This window comes from Chiloscyllium plagiosum, unplaced genomic scaffold (assembly GCF_037043375.1).
Source record: "Chiloscyllium plagiosum isolate Xiang-an unplaced genomic scaffold, Cpla_swu_hap1 HiC_scaffold_46, whole genome shotgun sequence".
In the NCBI taxonomy this organism is placed as follows: Eukaryota; Metazoa; Chordata; class Chondrichthyes; order Orectolobiformes; family Hemiscylliidae; genus Chiloscyllium; species Chiloscyllium plagiosum.
Genome location: NW_028270184.1, coordinates 15150795 through 15176161, shown reverse-complemented (window position 1 = coordinate 15176161; position 25367 = coordinate 15150795). Strand labels below are relative to the sequence as shown.

Genomic DNA, 25367 nt, shown 5'->3' with positions numbered 1-25367 from the left:
AGATCAGGTAAGGACGGCAGATTTCCATCGTCAGACGCTGTCAGTAAACCAGAATTTTTAAAAGGACTTGATGGGGGTTTCATTATTATTAAGGCCAGTTTAATAATCCAGATGCATTATTTGAATTCAGATTCCACGGGCCGTGAGATTTGTATTGGCAGGGTATTAGCCTGATTACTTCATTGAAAGGACAGAACTTCACCATCTGTCTGGGACTTAGATTAGTTAGATTACCTACAGTGTGGAAACAGGCCCTTTGGCCCAACAAGTCCACACCGACCCACCGAAACGCAACGCGCCCACACCCATTCCTCTACATTAACCCCTTCGCCTAACACTACGGGCAATTTAGCATGGCAAATTCACCTGACCTGCACATTTTTGGACTGTGGGAGGAAACCGGAGCACCCGGAGGAAACCCACGCAGACACGGGGAGAATGTGCAAACTCCACACAGTCAGTCGCCTGAGGCGGGAATTGAATCCGGGTCTCTGGCGCTGTGAGGCAGCAGTGCTAACCACTGTGCCACCGTGCCGCCTGGATCCTGTTTCATTCCTTGTTTCTCCCAACTCAGATTCAGTGCCTGGTTTTATTTATTTCTTCTGAGCCCTTGAACTCTCATGTTGGCATGTGAGGACATGTTGGCATGTGAGGACTGACTATCTTGAACTCTCTGTGACTGGGTGAAAATTGCCTTCACTGAGAACCCACAGGAAGAGGAGGCCAGGGGAACAAGGCAGTAGCAAGTTCTGGACTGGTGGTGCTGGAAGAGCACAGCAGTTCAGGCAGCATCCAAGGAGCAGCGAAATCGATGTTTCGGACAAAAGCCCTTCATCAGGAATAAAGGCAATGAGCCTGAAGCATGGAGAGATAAGCTAGAGGAGGGTGGGGGTGGGGAGAAAGCTGCATAGAGTACAAGTTCTGTCAGGATTGCAGAGATTGAGAGCTGAAACCAGAGTTGGTCAGTCAATGTGAGTTTCCAGTAAATTATTTGTCTTATCACATTTAGCGAGAGATTTGTTGTGCTGACAAAATAGTTCAACAAAAGGTTTGAATGATATTTTGTTTTTTTTTCTTTCTGGAGCTCCTGTTGTTTGTTTCAGATACTTCTGTGCAGAGTGACCTATGATTTAAAGGTTATTCATTCCCATTAGCTGAGTTGACTAGATGGTCGGCTGTGGTGTAAAATTACACCAACAGCATGAATTCCCTCTCACTTCTCTGCACGTTTATTGTTTAAAGAGAATTCCTTTCCGTAATGGTGGCTCCGGCCTTTGAAATTCTCACTTATTGCAGTTCCCTCCATGACCTCACCACTTGTGATGTCTGTGATCTCTTCAAGGTCTCTCATTCTCTCAATAAGAAGAAGGCAGTATCCATTGTGTGGGGGAGCTGGAAGCAGACAGGAAAAGTTTCAGTTAAATCACTGCCAATTATGATGATGATAAAGAAGATGCTGCCTGAAAAAGGTGCAGGAAGCAAATTCAGCCAAACCTTTCAAAATGGATTAGCACTTTAACTGGTAAAAAATGAAGAACTTTGGGAAAGACAAGAAAGTGGGGTTAAATTACATAACTGAAAAATAAGAAAGGGATGATTACCTTGTTGGGATAGAACCGTCAATAGTCAGCAGGAAATTGAGAAGCCAATTGGTAAGGAGATCTCAGTTATCTATAAGAATGATAGGATGGTAATGGTAGGGAATTATAACTTTCCAAACATAGACTGGGACTGCCATAATGTTAAGGGATCAGATGGAGAGGAATTTGTTATAAGTAGAAGAAATTGTCTTTATTCAGTATGTGGATGGAGCAGTATGTGACTGAGTCTTGGGAAATAAGGCTGGACAAGTGACTGAGGTGTCAGCCGGGGAGCACTTCCATGGAATCCCTATAGTGTGGAAGCAGGCCATTTGGTCATCGAGTCCACACTGACCCTCTAAAGAACATTGTCCTCACCCCCACCCCCATACCCACCCCCTACCTCCATAACCCTGCATTACCCATAGCTAACCCACCTAGCCTGCACACTATGGGCAATTTAGCACGGCCAATCAACCTAACCTGAACATCTTTGGACTTTGGGAGGAAACTGGAGCACCCAGAGGAAACCCATACAGACACGTGGAGAATGTGCAAACTCCACATAGACAATCGGCCAAGGCTGGAATCGAACCCGGGTATCTGGAGCTGTGAGGCAGCAGTGCTAACCACTGAGCCCTTTATGGAAAGTGATCATAATTCTATTATTTTTTTAAATTAGTTATAGAAAAGGATACATCTGTTCTAAAAGTCAGAGTTTTAGATTGAAGAAAGGCCAATTTTCACAACAGTCGACAAGACTTTCAAAAGTTGATTGGGGCCGGATGTTCACAGGTAAAAGGATGGCTGCTATGTGGGAAGCCTTCAAAAATTAGACAATGGGAGTCTGGGAACAGTATGTCCCTGTTGGGGTGAAGGGCAAAGCTGGTAGGTGTAGGGAGTGCTGGATGATGAGAGAAATTGAAGTTCTGGTCAAGAAAAAGAAGGAAGTATATATCAGATTTAGACAGCAGAAATAGAGTTAGTGTCTTGACAAGTACAATGGCAGTAAGAATATACTTAAGAGGGAAATCGGGGGACAAAAAGGGGACATGAGATAGCTTTGGCAAATAGGGTTAAGGAGAATCCAGAGGGCTTTTACAAATACATTAAGGACAAAAAAGTAACTAGGGAGAGAATGGGGTCCCTTAAAGAACAAGCTCTTCCTGATGAAGGGCTTTTTCCTGAAATATCAATTTTCCTGTTCCTTGGATGCTGCCTGACCTGTGCTTTTCCAGCACCACTCTGATCTTGATTCCCTTAAAGTTCAGCTAAGTCAGTTGTGTGTGGAGCCGCAGGAGCTGGGTGAGATACTAAATTACTATTCTGCATCAGTGTTTACTGTGGAGAATGATCTGGAAGCTGGAGACCTTGGGAAATAAACAGCAATATCTTGAAAAGTGTCCATATTACAGAGGAGAAGACGCTGCATGTCTTAAAATGCACAAAAATGGATAAATCCCTGGGACCAGATCAGGTGTACCCTAGAACTTTGTGGGAAGCTACGGAAGTGATTGCTGGGCGTCTTGCTAAAGTGTTTGTATCATTGATAACTACGGGTGAGGTGCCAGAGACAGGAGGTTGGCTAACATGTTGCCATTGTTTAAGAAAGGTGGTAAGGAAAAGCCAGGGAACTGCAGACAGGAGAGTCTGATATCAGTAGTAGGGAAGTGGTTGGGAGATTCTGAGGCACACGATTCACATGTACTTGAAAAGGCAGGGACTGATTAGGATTGTCAGCATGGCTTCGTGCATGGGAAATCGTCTCTCACTAACTTGATTGAGTTTTTTTTTTGAAGAAATAATGAGGAGGATTAATAAAGGCAGAGTAGTGGACATTATCTTGATGAACGTTAGAAAGGAATTCAACAAGTTTCCGCATGGTAGACTGGTTAACAAGTTAGATCATATGGAATACAGGGAGAACTAGCTATCTGGATACAAAATTGGTTAGAAGGTAGGAGACAGAGGGTGATGGTGGAGGTTTGCTTTTCGGACTGGAGGTCAGTGACCAGTGGTGTCCCACAGGACTCGGTGCTGGGTCTGCTGCTCTTTGTCATTTATACAAATGATTTGGCTGTGAATTTAGGAGGTATATAAAGAAGAACAAAGAACAATACAGCACAGGAACAGGCCCTTCGGTCCTCCAAGCATGCTCTGACACATTTTGCCCTTCCATATTAAAACGGTGTTCACTTACAGGATCTATATCTCTCTATTCCCTTCCTGTTCAGTTGCATCTCTCTCTCTATATACCAAAGGGTCCACAGTGGGGAGAGACCATTCAACTGCTCCCAGTGTGGGAAGGTATTCACTCAGTTATCAAACCTGATGAGATATCAGCGAGTTTGCAAGTAACTAGTGATGAGATATTTCTTTGAATCATATCCATGCCGGAACAATGTTCTTTGAGAGCTTTTTCTCCTGATGTTAATAAATTACAAATAAATCTGTATGTGTCAAATACATTTTGGGGTACTTTAACAAAGTCAGCTAATTTTGAAGGGCTCTTACTCTCCTGTCTCCTCTATCTTCACCTCCAACAAGTGAGAGGAGCTCATGAAGTTTCTCTGTCACTAATTTGGAGATGCTGGTGTTGGACTGGGGTGTACAAAGTTACAAATCACACAACACCAGGTTATAGTCCAACAGGTTTAATTGGAAGCACACTCGCTTTCGGAGCGACGCTCCTTCATCAGGTGGTAGTGGAGGGCTCAATCCTAACACAATTTATAGCAAAAATGTACAGTGATGTAACTGAAATTATAGATTGAAAAATTGATTGTCTGTTAAGCCTTTCATCTGTTAGAATACAGTGATAGTTTCACTTCTTTCATGTGTAAATCACAAAACCTCTTTTTAAAAAGTTGTATTCTCGGGTTAGCTGTTAACAATGGTGATAGCTAGACAATATGTTGAAGGTGTTGGCCCCCTGTGTTCTGTCTATGCCATGATGTTTAGATTGATTCTAATCTAAAAAGTGCGATAACTGAGTTTTACATGAATTCATGCAGTTTTTGATCAAAGTACAATGTAACCCTGCAAGTACAAATTCACCCCATAAAATATATGTGCATGTGGGTCTTTGTCTGTCTGTGTGCATGTGTCTGTCTGGGTTTGGGGTTGTGAGTGTGAGAAAGTGTGTGTGTGTGTGTGTGTGTGTGTGTGTGTGTGTGTGTGTGTGTGTGTGTGTGTGTGTGTGTGTGTGTGTATAGTGAGTGCAGAGTGTCTTAAGTCTGTGAGGGGGTGCATGTGTGAGTGTGGGAGTGTATGTGTCTGTAAGGGTGTGTGTGGGTGTCTGTGTGTGTGTCAGTGTATATGTGTGTCCGTGTGTGTGTGTGTAGGAGTATCTGTGTGTGTGTGTACAGTGCAATGGTGGTCACCTGTAATGTGACATGAACCCAAGGTCCCGGTTGAGGTCCTCCCTATGGGTACCGAACTTAGCTATCAGCCTCTGCTCAGCCACTTTTTGCTGCTGCCTGTCCCGAAGTCCGCCTTGGAGGATGGTCACCTGAAGGTCCGAGGTTGAATGTCCTGGACCACCGAAGTGTTCCCCAACTGGGAGGGAACGCTCCTGTCTGTTGATTGTTGTGTGGTGCCCATTCATCTGTTGTCGTAGCCTTTGCTCGGTTTCCCCAATGTGCCATGCCTCAGGGCATCCCTGCCTGCAATGTATAAGATAGACAACGTTGGCTGAGTCACATGAGTACCTGCCACGTACATGGTGGGAGGTGTCCCCACGCGTAATGGTGGTATCTATGTCCACACTCTGACACGTCTTGCAGTGCCTACCGTGACAGGGTTGTATGGAGTTGTCCTGAGAGCCGGGCAGCTTGCTACGAACAACGATCTGTTTGAGGTTTGGCGGTTGTTTAAAGGCAAGTAGTGGAGGTATGGGGAAGGTCTTGGTGAGGTGCTCATCCTCATTAATAATGTGTTGCAGGTCACGAAGAACATGGCGTAATTTTTCAGCCCCTGGGAAGTACTGAACAACGAAGGGTATCCTGTCGGTTGCAGCACCTGTCTGTCTCCTGAGGAGGTCATTACGGTTCCTTGCTGTGGCACGTCGGAACTGGCGGTCGATGAGTTGGGCATTGTACCCCGTTCTTGTGAGGGCATCCCTGAGTACTTCCAGGTGTCCGTCAAGTTCCTCCTCATCTGAGCACACACAGGCACACACATACGGGCACTCCTATACACATGGACACACATATACACAGACGTGCACACAGACACCCACACATACCCTTACAGACAAACACACTCCCACACTCACACATGCACCCTCTCACAGACTTAAGACACTCTGCACTCACTATACACACACACACACTTTCTCACACTCACAACCCCAAACCCAGACAGACACATGCACACAGACTGACAAAGACCCACATGCACACATATATTTTGTGGGGTGAATTTGTACTTGCAGGGTTACATTGTACTTTGATCAAAAACTGCATGCATTCATGTAGAACTCTGAGCTCAAAAACTGCATGAATTTATGTAAAACTCCGTTATCTCACTTTTTTAGATTAGAAACAATCTAAACATCATGGCATCCACAGAGAACACAGGGGGCCAACACCTTCAACATATTGTCTAGCTATCACCATCGTTAACAGCTAACCCGAGAATGCAACTTTTTATAAAAAAGGTTTTGTGATTTACACATGAAAGAAGTGAAATTATCACGGTATTCCAAAAGATGAAAGGCTTAACTTACAATCAATTTTTCAATGTATAATTTCAGTTACATCACACTGTAAAGTTTTGCTATAAATTCTATGTGATAGGATTGAGCCCTCCACTACCACCTGATGAAGGACCGACACTCCGAAAGCTAGTGTGCTTCCAATTAAACCTGTTGGACTATAACCTGGTGTTGTGTGATTTTTAACTCTGTCACTAAGATTGAAACAGTGAGATCTGTTTCCTCTGTTGCATCCCTCCCTTCTATGAGCTGCTCAGGTCAAACTGCCTTTAACATTTTGATCGTCAGTAAGTTTGCAGATGACACCAAAATTGACAGTGTAGTAGACAACGAAGGTTACCTCAGGAGTACAACAGGACCTTGATCAGATGGGCCAAGGAGTGGCAGATGGAGTTTAATCTAGATAATTGTGAGGTGCTACATTTTGGTTGGGCAGATTAAGGCAGGGCTAACACATGGTAAGGTCCTGAGGAGTGTTGCTGAAGAAAGAGACGTTGGAGTACAGGTTCATAGTTCCTTGAAAGCAGAGTTGTGGGTAGACAGGGTAGTGGAGAAGGCGTTTGGTATGCTTTCCTTTATTGGTCAGTGCATTGATTGTAAATGTTGGGAGGTCATGTTGCAGCTATACAGGACATTGCTTAGGCCACTTTTGGAATACTGCATTCAGTTCTGCTCTCCCTGCTCTAGGAACGATGTTGTGAAACTTGAAAGGGTTCAGAACAGATTTACAAGGATGTTGCCAGGGTTGGAGGGTTTGAGCTATAGGGAGAGGCTGAACGGGCTGGGGCTGTTTTCCCTGGAGCATTGGAGGCTGAGGGGTGACCGTATAGAGGTTTATAAAATCATGAAGTGCATGGATAGTGTAAATAGACAAGTATTTTCCCTGGGGTGGGGGAGTCCAAAACCAGAGGGCATAGGTTTAGGGTGAGAGGGGAAAGATGTAACGGGGATCTAAGGGGCAACTGTTACATGTGTGTATGGAATGAGCTGCCAGAGGAAGTGGTGGAGGCTGATACAATTACAGCATTTAAAAGGCATCTGGATGGTTATATGAATAGGAAGGGTTTGGAGAGATATGGGTCAAATGCTGGCAAATGGAACAAGATTGATTTAGGATATCTGGTCGGCATGGACGAGTTGGACTGAATGATGTGGTGCCTGTCTATTTCTGGCCCCTCCCTAACCAATGAACTCAAAAACTGAACTCAGTTCAAGAGATGAGGTGGGTTCTGCCCTTGCTATGAAGGCAAAATGTGATCTAAGAAAGAATTGATGAGCCCGAGAAGTGTTGAAGTTAATGGTAATCAAGAGGAAATCTCTTGACTGGAGTGATGCCCAGAACAAAAGGGAGATGCTTGTGGTTGTTGAAAAGTAATCATCCCAACCTTAAGACGTCAGTCTGAGTTGTGCAGCACAGTGTCCCAGGCCCAACCACCTTCAACTGCTTCGTGAATTGCACTCTCTTTATCAAAAGTGAGGATGTTTGATGATGAATACACAGCGCTCAATTCCACTCGCAGCTCATGAGATAATGAAGCAGTCCCAAGTCCATGTGAAAGAAAATCAAAGCAGCATTCAGGCTTGGACTGATTCACAACAATTCACTAACATGCTACACAGTGACCATCTGCAACAAGACAGAGTCTATCGCACACCCTTGGTAAATACAGGGTTTTGCCAGTGAAGCCCACATCCCATGAGCAAACTACAAAAAGCAATTAGAATCATCTGTTCTGAATTTCTGTTCTTTCCTTTTACAGCTCTTGAGAATGGAAGGATGTGCAGACATGGAACTCAAACCAAGCGTCATGTCTCAACCTGATAGATTCAGTCAGTAGATGAGGAGCTGAACATAATTTGCCTTTTAATATAGATGCAGAAATGTACTGACAAACTGAATGAATTGATAAACCTTCACAAAATTCACAACAGGGAGAGATTGTAAACGTGTTGTGTGTGTGTGTGTGGCCAAGGCATCAACTCATCATCCAGTCTGGAGAGAGAGGAGAACACCAGCTCCACGGAAAAACCGTGGAAATGCGGGGACTGTGGAAAGGGGTTCAGCTCCCCATCAAAGCTGGAAACCCATCGACGCAGTCACACCGGGGAGAGACCATTCACCTGCTCCGAGTGCGGGAAGGGATTCACTCATTCCTCCAACCTGCTGAGACACCGGCGGGTTCACACACAGCAGATTTCACTCATCTGCTCGTTGTGCGGCAAAGTATTCAGTCACTCCTCAAGCCTTCTGAGACACCAGCAAATTCACACCGGAGAGAGGCCATTCACCTGCTCTGAGTGCGGAAAGGGGTTCACACAGTCATCCTACCTGCTGACACACCAGCGCATTCACACAAGGGAGAGTCTTTTTATCTGTTCCTTCTGTGGGGACGGATTTAATCGACTGTCCAGATTTCTGAAACACCAGCGGATCCACACTGGGGCCAGCCCATTCACCTGCTCTGTCTGCGGAAAGGGATTTATTCGGCCATCAAAACTACTCACACACCAGTATATTCACACCGGGGAGAGGCCGTTCACCTGCTCCATATGCGGCAAGGGATTCACGAATTCATCTGACCTGCTGACCCACCAGCGCGTTCACACAGGAGAGAGGCCGTTCACCTGCTCTGCATGCGGCAAGGGATTTACTCGATCATCCCACCTTCTGACACATCAACTTGTTCACACTGATCAGAGACCTTTTCAATGCTCTGACTGTGAGAAGACCTTTAAAAGTCGAAGGAATCTGCTGACACACCAACGGGTTCACACCGGGGAGAGACCGTTCACTTGCCCTATCTGTGGGAAGGGATTCACTCAGTCATCCTCTTGTCTGACACACCAGCGAATTCACAAGTGATTGCAAGGGCTTGTTCCTGCTGTTATTAATTGTGTTCATCATTGGGGCTTATTTCGACTGACATTAATAAACCATAGCAGATTGCTATTTAACATGCTGGAAAAATGCCACATAGCAGATTCGTTCTAAATATATTATTGTAGAGACCTAACTATCCCTGAACTTTCCACTGAGTGTTTGACATAATCTGACTGGAGCTCAGAAAGGACAGGCTTGTCGGGAGAAGGTCATATGGCAGGAACAAAGCAGTCCTTCAGGGTTACATTGAGAGGGCAAATGGCACTTTGCTGTCAATGATGAGAGATGAGAAAGACCAAAGGGTCAATCTTGAGGTGTGCTCCAGCTACTGTTATAGCATCATAGAATCTCTACAGTATGCAAACAGGCTGTTCAGCCCAACAAGTCCACCCAAACCCCTACCATATCACTCTACATTTCCCCTGACTAATGCACTTAACCTATACATCCCTGAACACTATGAGTAATTTAGCGTGGCCAATCCACCTAACCTGCACATCTTTGGACTGTGAGAGGAAACCCACGCAGACACGGGGAGAATGTGCAAACCTCCACATAGTCACCCGAGGCTGGAATTGAACCCAGGACCCTGGCGTTGTGAGGCCGCAGTGCTAACCACTGAGCCACTTCCACGATTCAGAGCTGCCAAGGCATGGAGCAGATGCTTCTTTACAAGTATTTAGAGTCAAAAAGAACCACAGTGAATGATGGAAACGTGCTGAAAAATTGAAGATTGGTGCCAACCTGTGATCTATTCGTGACTGCAAGTGAAGTATTAAGTTTCCAACTTGAAAAATGTGAATAAAGCATGCATTACTGATTGGGGCATAGAGTACAATAACAAGCAGGAGATGCTGAACCTCTTTTTTTTTAATGACATTTGTTAGACCTGAGAGTATTGTGTACAGTTCTGGACACTACACTATCAAAGATGTGAACACACATTGTAGAGAATGGAGCAGAGATTTACAAAAATGTTTCCAGGAATGTGACACTTCAGTTCTGAGGATAAATTGGAGAGGTTTGGACTGTTCCTCTTTGAAAGAATAAGGTTAAGAGGTGACCTCATAGAAATGTTCAATATCATGAGGTCTGGATAGAACAGATAGGAAGAAAGCTTCACACAAGGATCAAGAAAAGGGCAAAGGTTTTGTAAATGTAATAAATGATGCTTGTTCGCAGCACAGACATAGTGGATCAAATGGCCGCCTTCTGTGTCGTAACACTTCTATGATTCTAATTGTGGTCATTATTGTGTAAAATGTCATTGTTGTGTGTGTGTTAGTCCAGTCAACCAACAAAAACTTGTATTTAAGTAGCATCTCTAACATAGTAAAATGTAGTCAAGAAGGAAAAACAGATTACTGTCTCGATTTTAAATGCAGATGAATGAGTTCCCAGGACTCTTTTGACTGCTGGTACAATTATACAACAGACGTTTAGTCTCTGATAAAGAAGGACCTGCAGTGTGTTTCCACAAACTCTTTGTTTGATGTTAAACAGCAGGACTTTGATGTAGTCTTTGTCAGTATTAATTATACCTCCTAATATAGTAATTCTAAAGCAAGTATTCACTTCCTGGTGTCCTTGTTATGTTGTGCTGTTGAAATAAAGATTTAGTGAACTGTACAACAAAACTTTGTTGACTTTTTGGGAATGCTCTTCTGTAATTGACAATAATTTTACTTCCACATTTTAAAATTGACATTCTATTTTCTGAGGTAAATTGGGAATGATAGTAGTCCCAGTATCGCTTCCTGAGGAACATCACTTCCCACTATCTCTCCGTCTGAGTAGCTATTGTAATCCCAACTTTGTGTTTTGTAACTAGTTTTCCATTGATGATCATCTACAACTTTACACAGATCAGGCTGTGTGGAGTGAAGGACCAGGCAATAGAATGAATGGAAATTGGTCAGAAAATATGGGTTGAATTGTCAGCGAATTTACACCATCTTTCATCCATTGGCTCCAAACAGCATGACCTACCTCATCCTAGGGACTGTCGGCATTGCAGACACAGTTCTGCACCAGCAGATATTAAGCCCAGTAGCAGAAGCACAGATGAATCAAGTCTGGCAGAGATTCACGTGCATTTCCTCTAACCTGATTTATTACGTTTGTTGCTCCCAGTGTGTCTCCTCAACATTGGCGAGACCGAGCACAAACTCAGGGAGCAGTTCAGGGAACATTTATGGTGTGTACCATCCAATCAAGCCCAGCTTTCAGTCGCCATCCATTTCAACTCTCCCAATGACATGTCCACCCTGTGCCTCCTCAACACAAGGCCACACGCAAACTGGAGGAGGAACACCTCATCTTCCACCTTGGCAGCTTACAATCATATGGTCTCGACATAGAATTCACCAGCATCCAAATCTCCCCACCCCACCCACCTCATTGCAGACCCAGCCCTCCCTCTCTACCCCTGACTTCCTAAACTGTCCATCCTCCTTCCCACCTGTTCACCCTTCCCCAATCACAGCCACCTCCTACCTGCGTATGCATCCCGCCCAGCTTTCCCCCAGATGTTAAGCTAGCTGGTCAATAATTCCTGGTTTTTGTCTCCGCCCCTTTTCAACTAAAGTTGTCGCATTGGCTGTTTTCCAATCCTTTAGGACGTTTTTTTTCCAGAATCTAAGGATTTTTGGAAGGTTACCACCAGAGTATCCACTGTCTCTGAATATCCTTTAATAACCTCGGATGCATCCAGGGGACCTATCAATATTCAGCTCCTTTGGTTGCGCTGGCACTTTTTCTTTAGTGATGATTATTGTATTTATTTCCACCCCTCTTGTCCCTTATTATTTAGTAATTCTGGAATGGTATTCATGTCTTCTACTGTAAATACTGATGCAAAGTATTTCTTCAACTCATCTCTCATTTCATTGTTCTCCATTAGTATTTCTTCAGCCTCATTCTCGAAAGGGCCTACGTTTGATTTGGCTTTTCTCTCCCTTTTTATGTTGTTATGACATGGAGACGGCCGGCCAAACCAAACCAGTCTTTCTACCTCTGTATTTGCAACACAGTAAAATTTAACACTTTCAAAGATCCTCAAAATTGACCCCACTGGTCCCTAACCAGACTTTTGAATGACTAATCCCAGGGTCTGTGAATAATCAATTCTCATCACTGGTTTGCAGCTTAAACAAAAGACTTAGCAATTTATTAACAGTACATTGACTTGAGCAGAGCGAAATTAAACAACAAAGTAACCTAATCATTGTCGAGCCCCCTTCACAGAAAAGGCAGATAAACAAATAAACTCTGCCCTCATTCCTTGTTAATTAACCTTATTTAAGCTTAGCACTGTTGCTTCTGACCCAAGTGCCTCCCTGTCAAACCGAATGTCAAATTCCCTGGTTATTGTTTTCGTTATGGTCACTGTTTCCTTGGGAGTTTTTTGCTCTGACATCATTTCTCATCACCAGATCCAAAATAGCCTGATACCTGTACAATATATTGTTGTCAGAAACTATCCTGAATACATTCTATGACTTGTTCCTCATGGTTAACTCGGCCCATCTAACTTTCCCAATCTACATGAAAGTTAAAGTCACCCGCGATTAATATTGTTCCATATCCTCATTATCTTCCAATTCTTTCTCTGCTTCTAGGAACAGGAGCCGCCCATAGAGCTCCTCAAGCTTGTTCCACCATTCAATGAGATCATGGCTGATCTGGGGCCTAACTTCACATACCTGCCTTTGGCCTATATCCCTTAAGAAAAATCTTAGATTCAAAATTAATGACTGATCCAGCATCCACTGCCTTTTGTGGAAGATAGGTCCAAACGTCTACCATCCTTCATGTGTAGAAATGCTTCCTAACATCTCTCCTGAATGGCATCTAACCAGGGTTTTGTCTAACTACATTATAACTTCTACATCCTTGTACATAGGTAGGAAGAGGGGTGGGGAGGTCATTCAGGAGCTCAGGGAGTTAGGTTGGAAGCTAAAAGCTAGGACGGACAGAGTCGTCATCTCTGGGTTGTTGCCGGTGCCACGTGACAGTGAGGCAAGGAATAGGGACAGACTGCAGTTGAACACGTGGCTGCAAGGATGGTGTAGGAGGGAGGGCTTCAGGTATTTGGACAATTGGACTGCATTCTGGGGAAGGTGGGACCTGTACAAGCAGGACGGGTTGCACCTGAACCAGAAGGGCACCAATATCCTGGGAGGTAGGTTTGCTAGCACTCTTCGGAGGGGGTTTAAACTACTTTGGCAGGGGGATGGGATCTGGACTTGTAGTCCAGCAAGTAGGTTAGCTGTTTTTCAGGATGTCCAAGAATGTAGGGTGGCTGTGGAGAAGGTAGCACTGACAGGGAATACTTGCGGATACAGGGATGGGCTCAAGTGTGTATACTTACTTTACCGCCTGCTGCACCTGCATGCTTACCTTCAGCGACTGGTGCACCAGGACACCCAGGTCCCACGGCACACTCCCCTCTCCCAATGTACAGCCAATCTGCCTTCCTGTTTTTGCTTCCAAAGTGAATAACCTCAGATTTATCCAAATTATACTGCCATTGATGTGCCCACTCACCCAACCTGTTCAGATCATGCTGAAGGATCTCTGCATCTTCATCACAGTTCACCCTCCCACCCAACTTGGTATCATCTGCAAACTTTGAGATGTTACATTCTGTTCCCTCATCCAAATTATTAATATATATAGCTGGGCACCCAGCACTGATCCCTGTGACACCCCACTAGTTACTGCCTGCAAATTTGAAAAGGACCTATTAATTCCTACTCTTAGTTTCCTCTCTAACATACCCCTGAATATGTATTGAGTGGCTATGATCTCCTTGCAGACATGCCTCCAAAATGGCTGTAAGACCATACCCAGTAGCCCGTATTTGTGCCTTTACTTCATTGATGAGGAAAAGACGTTCGACAGAATGGGATGACGAGACTCTGTGAACTTCCAGCTTCAGGACGGACTTTCTCCCCTCCCCAGTTCCGACCGCTGTATGTTGCTGTGGAGTGCCTCGTGAAGATTACGGGTCCCTGCGAGCAGAAGAAGGGAGAGTCGCAGTGGTGATCCCAAAGAAACTGGACCCACGATCTCACGGATGTGCCCTGGGACCCAATGAGATGCAGATTCTGGAGCGCAGCCCCGTTCTCTTAATACAACCCTTGCAGGGCCAGGTCCACATCGCGCTGACCGAGACGTGACTCCAGGTCGAACACCTCCTTCTCCAATTCCTCGATCCTGGATTTCCGCCTCTTCGTCAACCCCCACTCCCCCACCCCCCTCCTCCCCCCCCCCCCACCAAGCATTCAGCTGACAGCAGACATGGACGTGAGCCTTATCCACGTCCCATTGCAGCCTCCAGGCGGGGAGCCCCTTCCACTTCCTTCTCCAGAAGGGAACGAAACGAGTCTTGGAACCGTTCATCCTCCAGCAGCAGGTTGTTAAAAGTGCCATTACGCTCACCCTGGCGTGGAACAGAAGGAGCTCCCCTCACGCCAGCAGGCCTTCTGAACACAGGAGGCGTGCGTCTGTGAAATGCAGAAGTGGTCAACTCTGGACGCCCCGACCCCAGGCCTCACGAAAGTGAAGGCAATGGAATCAGGATGGAGATTTCACCAGACATTTACCAAGGCAAAGGTCTTAACCAAGTCCCTCAACTTCCCTACTGAGCTCTTCTAGGCACTGCCATGGTCCCACCTCTCGAGGGTGCTATCGAAATCTCCCCCAAGAAGGATGAGTTCGCCCTCACTGATTAAACTAAGAGTAGACATAACCTCGAAGAAGCACGTCTGCTCAGATCCCATCCAAGGCGTGTATGTGTTCACGGAAACCAACCACAAGTTGGAGCAGACGGCCTGGCACATGCTCCTTGAGTCTCAAGATCTCCATCGAGTGCTGAGGGTGTCGGTCACCAGGAGCCGCCAGTTGGCCACAACTCCCAATTGTGATCCCACACCCCCAACCAGGGTCAAAAGCAGGAGGATTCTTCGCAGGAACCTCCAAGTCTTGAGAGTATACCAGACATTGGCTAAAACAACGGTTCGGAAACCTGCACCCCCAGCTCCTTAGTGCCCATGCCCACCTCAGCACCTGGCACAGTTGTAGTGGATGGCAGAGGGTGGGTTCATGTTTCCCCCCCCCCTAGTGAGGGGGGAAGAGGTGTTTCTGGGGTACATGCTTTTAGTACTGGAACTTCCGCCACCCCCCCCCCCCCACCCCACCGCTGTCCGACCAAGAAGAGTAGCACCTTTTCCGGGAGGGGTGGGGAGAACAAGAGACAAGTCTCCACTGTCTTGCCGCCTCCCCACCCAAAATGACCTCCATTTTTCCTGTTCCTCACAAGCACGCCGGGGCCAAAGGAAACTGGGGACATCCATCTGCTCCTTCCAGCTTTCATCACCGATAGGCCCTGGATCAAGGTCCAATTCCCAATGGGCATGGGACCGTGCACCTTTGCGAGGAAGCTCCGCCCAGACTGGGGGTCGATGGTCTCGGAGTCACTCAGGGAATCCTCCTGGGAGGCCACCCTGAAATGTTCAGTCTTCCCCCCCGGACGTTCCTCTCCTTCAGACACTCTCCGCCCACCCTGTTTGTTGTTGTTATGACACGATGGTGAACCCTTCTGCTAATTAAACCAAACACCCAGAAAAGCTCACCTCGCCTCATAATCTGTTAAAGTATGAGTGACAGTGAACTCCCAAATTCCACTATTTAAAGAAATAAATATCAATTTATTCTTTAACTCTAAAAGTGAACACTAAACAACAACTATTTACAACTCCATATCTCCTTTCTCTTAAATGCGTTGTTATCTGCCTCCAACAATATACTGTTCCCACAAAAACCAGTATTAAAATTACATCAACTCAATTTCAACTCTCCCTCTGGCTGACGATCTCCCTGGGTCATCTTCAGTCTTTTGCTGCAACGATGTTTCATATGAAAAAGGTACAGTTCTGGTCGCCACATTACCAAAAGGATGGGGATGCTTTGGACAGGGTGCAGAGGAGTTTCACCAGGATGTTGCCTGGTATGGAGGGCGCTCGCTATGAAGAGATGTTGAGTAGATTAGGATTATTTTTATTAGAAAGATTGAGGTTGAAGGGGACCTGACTGAGATCTACAAAATCATGAGAGCTATACGGGTATCCCTGGTTTTTCAAATTTCACTTTTTGCCATTTCGCTTTTATGAAAGACCGACATTAGTACCTGTTTTTGCTAACAGGAAGAACTCCGAAGAGGATTTTCATTTTTACTAAAAAAGGTGGAAATTTCTCCCATATAAATTAATGCTTCTTCACTTTACGCCGTTTTGACTTATGAAAGGTACCATAGGAATGCTCTACTTTCGGATAATGGGGGATACAGGGTGTAGACAGAGTGGATAGTGAGAAGCTTTTTCCCACAGTGGGGGACTCAATTACTAAGGGCCACGAGTTTAAGGTGAGAGAGAATAAGTTAAGGGGGGGGAGATATGCGTGGAAAGTTATTTACACAGAGGGTGGTGGGTGTCTGGAACGCGTTGCCGGGGAGATGGTAGAGGTGGACACAAAAGAATCAATTAAGTTGTAAGTAGACAGACATGTGAATGGACAGGGAGCAGAGGGATACAGATCCTTAGAAAATAGGTGACAGGTTTAGATAGAGGAATTGGATCGGCGCAGGATTGGAGGGCCAAAGGGCCTGTTCCTGTGCTGTAATGTTCTTTATTCTTCAGGAAGAACATCACCTTCCCATACATCTTCAACATAGCAACAATGACAGGGGCATCAACTACCCCCACCAAGGCCGCTGTATATGCCTCAATGGTCATGTTGGGGTGAATGCAACATTTTACACCCGGAGGTGTTTTGTTACATAATTAAAAGAGCGATGAGGCTCCCAAGGGGACGGAGAGGATGCAACCACCACATAGGAACAATTGGGCCCCACTCTGGATATTATTTTAGAAAGTCCTCTGCTCCGCTCCCTCCCAAACCAGCACCAACATCTCCTCTCACACAAACAGCAAGTAAAGGAAACGAGAGAGAGTCCCGTTAGGCCTCGCTTGCCAGTCTAGTCACCTCAGACAGCCATGTCCCAACCTGCCACCCAACTCTTAGGTGCAACACAACAGCCCCCAATGCCCAAAGACAATAGTCACTGGCAGTAAATAAGGCACAGTCACAAAGTAATGCTACATGGCCCAGGACAAGGAGATGGCCCAGCCCCCAGATTCCAAAGTACAGTCTCTCACTGCAAGTGTTCAGGCCCAAAGCAATTCATGTCCAGGCCTGAATCCTCAACTGAAGAAGTAATCCAGGCTCCAGGAATCTTAGGCACAGAAGTGCAGGCCACCATGCTTCTCAGGGGAGCAGCAGCAAATCCCAAGCTGGAGTGCTTTCAGGCAGGCAGACAGGCTGCAGCACCTTAGGTCACATCTCTACAAGCCACATCAGCCTCCATTACAGCAGCAGCAGAGTACAGACTCCCAATACACTGCCCTCTGCAAGGAAGTTAAAAATCACACAACACCAGGTTATCGTCTTACAGGTTTATTTAGAAGCACATGCTTTCGGAGTGTTGCTCCTTCATCGGGTAGCTGAATGCACAGCTACCTGATGAAGGAGCAGCACTCTGAAAGCTAGTGCTTCTAAATAAACCTGTTGGACTATAACCTGGTGTTGTGTGATTTTTAACTTTGTTCGCCCCACTCCAATATCGGTTTCTCCACATCATCTGCAGGGAAAACAGTCCCCCATCACCACCCACTTCTTGTACCATTGAGACAATTTTGAATTCCTGAAGAAGGGCTTATACCCGAAACCTCGATTCTCCTGCTCCTTGGATGCTGCCTAACCTGCTGCGCTTTTCCAGCAACACATTTTTCAGCTCTGATCTCCAGCATCTGCAGTCCTCACTTTCTCCTAGACAATTTTGAATCCAAATGCTTAGTTCTCTCTGTATTCCATGTTATCCAACCTTGTTAACCAGTCTACTATGAGGAACCTTGTTGAATGCCTTGCTGAAGTCCATATACACAACGTCTACCACTCTGCCTTCACCAATGCTGTTCGTCGCTCAGAATCCCCTCCAACAACTTATCCACCACTGACATTAAGCTCATTGGTCTATTTGTTCCCTGGTTTTGCATGATCACCTTTCTTAAATAATGGCACCATGATAGCCAACTTCCAGTCTTCCAACACCTCCCCCGTGGCTATCAATGATACAAATATCTCAGCAAGGGGCCCAGCAATCCAGCTTCCCTCAAAATTCTAGGGTACATCTGATCAGGTCCTGGGAATGTATCCACCTTCTTACCTTTCCAATCATCTATCTGGCTGGTCCTGTTGTGTAATCACTTCTCTAAATCTACTAGCCATCGCACTTCGTGTCTCTTGTATGCCCTCAATGACATTTAAGTCTACAAAGCTCTCAATAAAACTTGGTATGGAAAAATAAATTACCTTTCCTTAATCACAGTTTAATCTTAATAATAGTAATAATTTTAATATTAAGCATGAAAAAAAGAAAAAAATTATAAATATTAAAAAGAAATCAAACACTTCACTAAAAAAAAAGACTCTTCCTTGAATAATCCAATATTCAGCTTTCAATCTCCAGATTTTAAAAAAACTGTCTCCAGCTCTGTCCATGTGTAGACTTCTTCTCTATGCCAAATGGCTGATGAGTTTCTCTGGCACATTATGTTTGTAATTCATTACGCAGCTGATACGATGCAGTTCAAACCAGTGTCCTTGAACAATTACCTGCTTCTCTGGAATACCAGTTCAGTGACATCAACACAGTTCTCTTCCAGGAGAAAGTGAGGACTGCAGATGCTGGAGATCAGAGCTTAAAAATGTGTTGCTGGAAAAGCGCAGCAGGTCAGGCAGCATCAAAGGAACAGGAGAATCGATGTTTCGGGCATAAGCCCTTGAAGAAGGGCTTATGCCTGAAACGTCGATTCTCCTGTTCCTTTGATGCTGCCTGACCTGCTACGCTTTTCCAGCAACACATTTTTAAGCACAATTCTCTTCCATGCCATCATCAGGCAGTGCATTCCAGATCACGGTAACTCCTTTTTTGCCAATTATTTGAAGCTTTTTGTTATTTTCCTCCTCTGTGAAGCAGCTTTTTACTGAAAAGATTTAGCTGTTTACGCATCAAAGGTGAGACCAGAACTGAAATTCAGAAGAAAATTCCAGTTTCTATGGCTGACTGTATTGTTTCTTTCCTCTCTTTAGGGTAACACGGTCATTACATGATCTTGACATGTCTCTACCCTTTTGTGCATTGCCTCAGATAATATTTGAACCTCTCAAAGATAAGGTTTAGACACCGGCCTTTTACATTCTATGGAATTACAATCACTGAATCCCCCAATTTGGGGTGGGGGGGTAGAGAAATTTACCATTGATCGAAAACTGAACTTGACTAGACGTGTATTGTAACTACAATCAAGATTAGACTGATGCTGGAAAAGCAATCCTAAGGATTCCGGATGAAGGGCTCCTGTCCGAAATGTCAATTTTCCTGCTCCTCCGATGCTGCCTGACTTGCTGTGCTTTTCCAGCACCACTATAATTTTGACTCTAATCTCCAGCATCTGCAGTCCTCACTTTCACCATGTACTGTAACTAATGTAACTAACACTGCAGTGAGTAACCGACCTCCTGACTCCACAGAATCTGTCATCATCGACAAAACACAAGTCAGGAGTGAGATGGAATTCTGAAATAAAACAGAACAGGGTCACTCCAATAGGAAGTATAGGCAGGGCTAGGTTAATGAACAAGGTGGAATGGGCCGTTTAAAGTGTATTTATTTCAAGGAGCATAATAGATAAGGTAAATGAGCTGTAGAATCTGAATTAGTACATGGAACTACGATGTTGTAGCTGTTACTAGAAATTTGATTGCAAGAAGGGCAGGTTTGGCAGCTCAGTGTTCCAGGGTTTAAATATTTCAGGTGTGATAGAGATTTAAAAGGGATGGAGGAGTTGAATTACTGATTGAGGAAAATATCAACACTGCAGTAAGAAAGGACATCATGGAGAGCTCATCCAGTGGAGCCACATAGGTAGAACTTAGGAACAAGAAAGGTGCAGTCATTATGACGAGATTCTACTATACGTCTCTCAAGAGGAACAGATATGTAAGCAAGTCATGGAGAGATGTAAGAACAGCAGGGTTGATGTCGCATGTGATTCAATATCCCCAATATTAACTGGGAATCCCTTAGTGCCAGAGGCTTAGGTGGGACAGAATTTGTTAGAATAATTTGGGAGGGTTTAACCAACTGAACAGCTTTAGGGCCACCTCATGGCCATTCCTCATCACCCAATGTTTTGTTTAGACCTTGTTTTTTTTTAAAAGAAATATTGCAATATTTCTTGCTCCCTGTAATCTCAAATACAATTTATCAATTTATGCTTGCTTTTCTTTAAAGCCTGTTCCTAACTATACATTTTGGAATCTTACTTGTAAATATATATTTATATATTATAAATTCATTTATTCAGTGTTTAATATTCAAAATGCAAAATGCACACGGTTCCCAACTCTGAAATCCACCACAATCACCCAGTTCCAGTCCCCCAATTCAAATCCAAAACTAGTCCTCCCAAGTAGTCCTGACCAGTCATTGCTCAATTACAAAGCTATAGGTCCTGAAATAACCAGAGCTGCCTTAAAAAGGATTTGTCTATTCAAGTTAAAATTCAACTGTCCTCCATAAATCGCTTTTATGTAAGGATAAAAGAGATTAGTTAGAAACTGATAGTAAGGCAGTCATGACCTGTAAAAAGAGCAGGAGTTAACATTTTATTTCATAATCTGTAAAATCCTTAACCTTAAAAGAAATCATGTTAAAATTTCTATAATAGAAATCAGATTCAAAACAGTCCCGGATCTCAAGCTCCAGGGAACAAAGCGCAAACATTCAATCACCCCACAAACAAATGTGCATTCAAACCGAATCACAAAGGGTTAAACTTTCTGTTAGCTGTACAGTTTTTTTTCTCTCTCTCACACACACACATACACACACACACACACACACACACAGACAACGTATCTCACAGACACTTTGAGCTTCCCGTAACGAATCCTATAGCTTTTGTATATTTTTCTGGATGTATGGCTATAAATTACTTACGAAGTGTACCCTCAGTAGCCCTTCAGCTACTAGCCCTTCTGACATGAAGCATAATCTGATTCCTCCTGACTGTAAGGCTGTTTTCAATTGACACTTTATCATTTTTTATCATTTCCTCACGTCCAATGATTGTACTTTCAATCTCTTAACATTTTTCTTAAAGGACTGTCCGTTGGGAATGTGGTCCTCAGACGCCCTCTCATGTCTCCTTTGACACTTAAACAACTAATACTCAGCCGTTTCTTTATGTAATTTAATTAACCTTACTGAGGTCCGGTGTCACCTTCTTCCACACCCACTTCAGGGTCCTGACCTTCGCGTGGGGGATTTCCCCTCTTAACAACCGGTCTAAGGCTGGGTGTTCGAATCAGGTAGGTACCTTACTCATCAGATTAATCTAGCCAATTAAATACTTTAATTTATGTGTTGCCAATTCCCCGTACTTCTCGTACGTGCCCGACCACCAAGGCAATACTTAAAGGTCCATTTTCATACCTTGGTCTGTGCACAAGAGTTAACTGGTCGAATCAGTGCGCCCCATCCCGTGGCAATACCTGGCAACCACTACCGTTGCCTATCCCGGTCGCTTACCCAACCAAACCTCCCGCCGCGTGTCAGCGCGCCCTGTCCCACAGCAATTCCCCGGATATATCCAACCGGCAGCAGTAACTAACACTGCCTACCCTGGTCGACCGGATTCGCCTAACCCGGTTGCCCAGAACCCCGGTTCACCGGATATATTCAACTGGCAGCAACTACCGCTGCCGGTCACCCGGATATCCAACTGGCAGCAGTAATTACCGCTGCCTACCCTGGTCGACTGGATTTGCCTAACCCGGTCGCCCAGAACCCCGGTTCCCGGATATATCCGACTGGCAGCAACTAGCGCTGCCTACCCCGGTCACCTGGATAAATCTTTTAAGACCTTTCTTACCCGGGTCTTGTGCACACAAGAGTCACCCGACCGAACCCACCGCATCTGCCCATCTTGTTTCCAGGGTCTCTCAGTCCGGATCACGCTCGCCCAAGCGGCCGTGGCAAGGAGGGAAACTAGAGACCGCCGAAATCAGCGAGGTGCACCTTCTCTGTTTTCCCAAAAATGCCGAGCGACCGGAGCTTGGGATCCTGGACGAGCCCCCAATTCTGTTAGAAACAAGTTGAATAAAATTTAGATGAGACCACCAAAACTGGAAACAAGACAATTTATTCTGCAATCTTGCAAGAAAGGGCATCAAATGCAGAAGCAAATGAGCAATGAACATTCAAACTAGTACACAGTTATACTTTTGAGCTGCGTGAGATCACCTCTCCCAACTCTTACATTAGGAGAAAGTGAGCACTGCAGATGCTGGAGATCAGAGCTGAAAATGTGTTGCTGGAAAAGCGCAGCAGGTCAGGCAGCATCTAAGGAGCAGGAGAATCGACGTTTTGGGCATGAGCCCTTCTTCAGGAATGAGGAAAGTGTCGTTTTTACAGGGGGCAGGGTGGGAGGAGGTGTAGTCTAGGTAGCTGTGGGAGTCGGTCGGTTTATAGTAAATGTCCGTGTCGATTCGGTCGCCCGAGATAGAAATGGAAAGGTCTAGGAAGGGGAGGGAGGAGTCTGAGACGGTCCAGGTGAATTTGAGGTCGGGGTGGAAGGTGTTGGTAAAGTGGATGAACTGTTCAACCTCCTCGTGGGAGCACGAGGCAGCACCGATACAGTCATCGATGTAGCGGAGGAAAAGGTGGGGGGTGGTGCCAGTGTAGCTGTGGAAGACGGACTGTTCCACATATCCTACGAAGAGGCAGGCATAGCTGGGGCCCATGCGGTGCCCATGGCTACTCCTTTGGTTTGGAGGAAGTGGGAGGATTGGAAAGAGAAGTTGTTCAGGGTGAGGACCAGTTCAGTCAGTTGAAGGAGGTGTCAGTGGAAAGGTACTGGTTGGTACGGCGGGAAAGGAAGAAGCGGAGGGCTTTGAGTCCTTTGTGATGGGGGATGGAGGTGTACAGGGACTGGATGTCCATGGTGAAGATAAGGCGTTGGGGACCGGGGAAGCGAAAATCATGGAGGAGGAGGAGGGCATGGGTGGTGTCCTGAACGTAGGTGGGGAGTTCTTGGACTAAGGGGGACAGGACCGTGTCGAGGTATGCGGAGATGAGTTCGGTGGGGCAGGAACAGGCGGAGACAATGGGTCAGCTGGGGCAGTCAGGTTTGTGGATTTTAGGCAGGAGGTAGAAACGGGCACTGCGGGGTTGTGGGACTATGAGGTTGAAGGCGGTGGATGGGAGATTCCCTGAGGTGATGAGGTTATGGATGGTGTGGGAGATGATGGTTTGATGGTGGGAGGTGGGGTCATGGTCAAGGGGACAGTAGGAGGAGGTGTCCGCAAGTTGGCGTTTAGCCTCAGCGGTGTAAAGGTCGGTGCGCCAAACTACTACCGTGCCTCCCTTGTCTGCCGGTTTGATAGTGAGGTTGGGGTTGGAACGGAGGGAGTGGAGGGCTTCACGTTCCGAGGGTGAGAGGTTGGAGTGAGTGAGAGGGGTGGAGAGGTTGAGGCGGTTAATGTCGCGGTGGCAGTTGGCTATGAAGAGATCAAGGGCAGGTAAGAGGCCAGCACGGGGTGTCCAGGTGGATGGGGTGTGTTGGAGGCGGGAGAAGGGGTCGTCAGAGGGTGGGCGAAAATCCTGGTTGAAGAAGTAGGTGCGGAGGCGAAGGCGGCGGAAGAATTGTTTGATGTCTCGCCGCGTGTTGAACTCATTAATCCAAGAGCGTAGGGGAATGAAGGTGAGGCCTCTGCTGAGGACTGATCTTTACTCTTCAGAGAGGGGTAGTTCTGGAGGGATGGTGAAAACACGGCAGAGCTAGGATCTGGTGTGGGGCTGGAGCTGGGAGTGGGGGCGGGGATCGGCGTATGGGTGGGGTTAGGCGTGGTGACGGAGATCGGCGTGGGGGCGGAGACACTTTTCTCATTCCTGAAGAAGTGCTCATGCCCGAAACGTCGATTCTCCTGTTCCTTAGATGCTGCCTGACCTGCTGCGCTTTTCCAGCATCACATTTTCAACTCTTACGTTACCCAATCTTTCTTATTGTATTCTACCACTACCCAGCTGCGCTCCGCCCTTATTGCCCCCTTTTCTCCAAGTTGGCAACCTTTCCCTCTAAGTGCTGACATAAGGCTAAACTTGTATCTTGATGTTCTTTTACTTTGCTTGTAACATCTTCCATTGTTCATAAGTACATTCCATTCTTGAACATACGTTTTAACAATGTATCTTTTCATGCTTGGTTTATGCGTTTCAGCTGTCTCAGCTATTTTGCTGAGACTATTATTTAAAAGAATTATTTGCTTTAATAATTCTGCACTAAAGTTAGTATTTAATTATCCACAATTATTCATTAAAGATAGATACATTTCCCTAATGCTTGCCTAGCTGATATTTTTCTTGTACTCCTTGTCTGCACATACACTCCCTTGCTTTTCTATTTCTGCAAAAGCAACACACTTCCCCATTTCTTACACCTTGTACTGGGGGATGATCCTGAACAGGTCGACAAAGTTTCAATGGGGGAGCATTTTGGGAACAATTATAATAATTCTGTAAGCTTTAAGGCTTAATTACAAAAGTGTTAGGCGGAAACTGAAGATTAGAGTTCAGGACCAGCACATTCCTGTGAGGACAAAAGATAAGGACAGCAAATTTGGTGAACTCTGGATGACAAGAGATGAGAAAAGAAAGGAAGACATGCATAACGTTTAGGAAACTGAAATCATAAGAGTCAAATCAGACAAGATCCTTGAGAAGTTTCAAAGAAGCAGAAAAGAACTTAAGCAAGAAATTAGGAAGGTTAAAATGGGGGTCATGAAATGACCTTGGCAAAAAGGATTAAGGAGAATCCCAAGGCATTTTACAGGCAGGAAAGGGCAAGAGGGTAGCTCCACTCAAGAACAAATGAGGGACATAATGCAATGAGAGAGATGAATACTTTGCATCTGGTAACATCTGTGGAGAGAAAGCAAAGTAAATTTCCAGTCCAGTGACTCTCCTTCAGAAAGGTTCGGCAGTCACGCTGTGGGTTTGATTCGC

At 45.4% G+C, this 25367-nt stretch overlaps 1 protein-coding gene and 1 long non-coding RNA gene across 2 annotated transcripts; one reads left to right on the top strand and one right to left on the bottom strand.

Moving 5' to 3' along the window:
• Positions 1-25367, bottom strand: LOC148136234 (uncharacterized). Its single transcript, XR_015754579.1, has 3 exons — positions 25267-25367; positions 22237-22445; positions 1-1392 (listed from the first exon to the last, which is right to left on the bottom strand). It is a non-coding gene; the product is annotated as an uncharacterized LOC148136234 (long non-coding RNA).
• LOC122544013 (uncharacterized) lies at positions 8243-10807 on the top strand (the record flags this gene model as incomplete). The annotated part of the gene is made up of 1 exon (XM_043683027.2): positions 8243-10807. A coding segment is annotated over one exon (918 nt), but the record flags the coding sequence as incomplete, so codon positions are not given.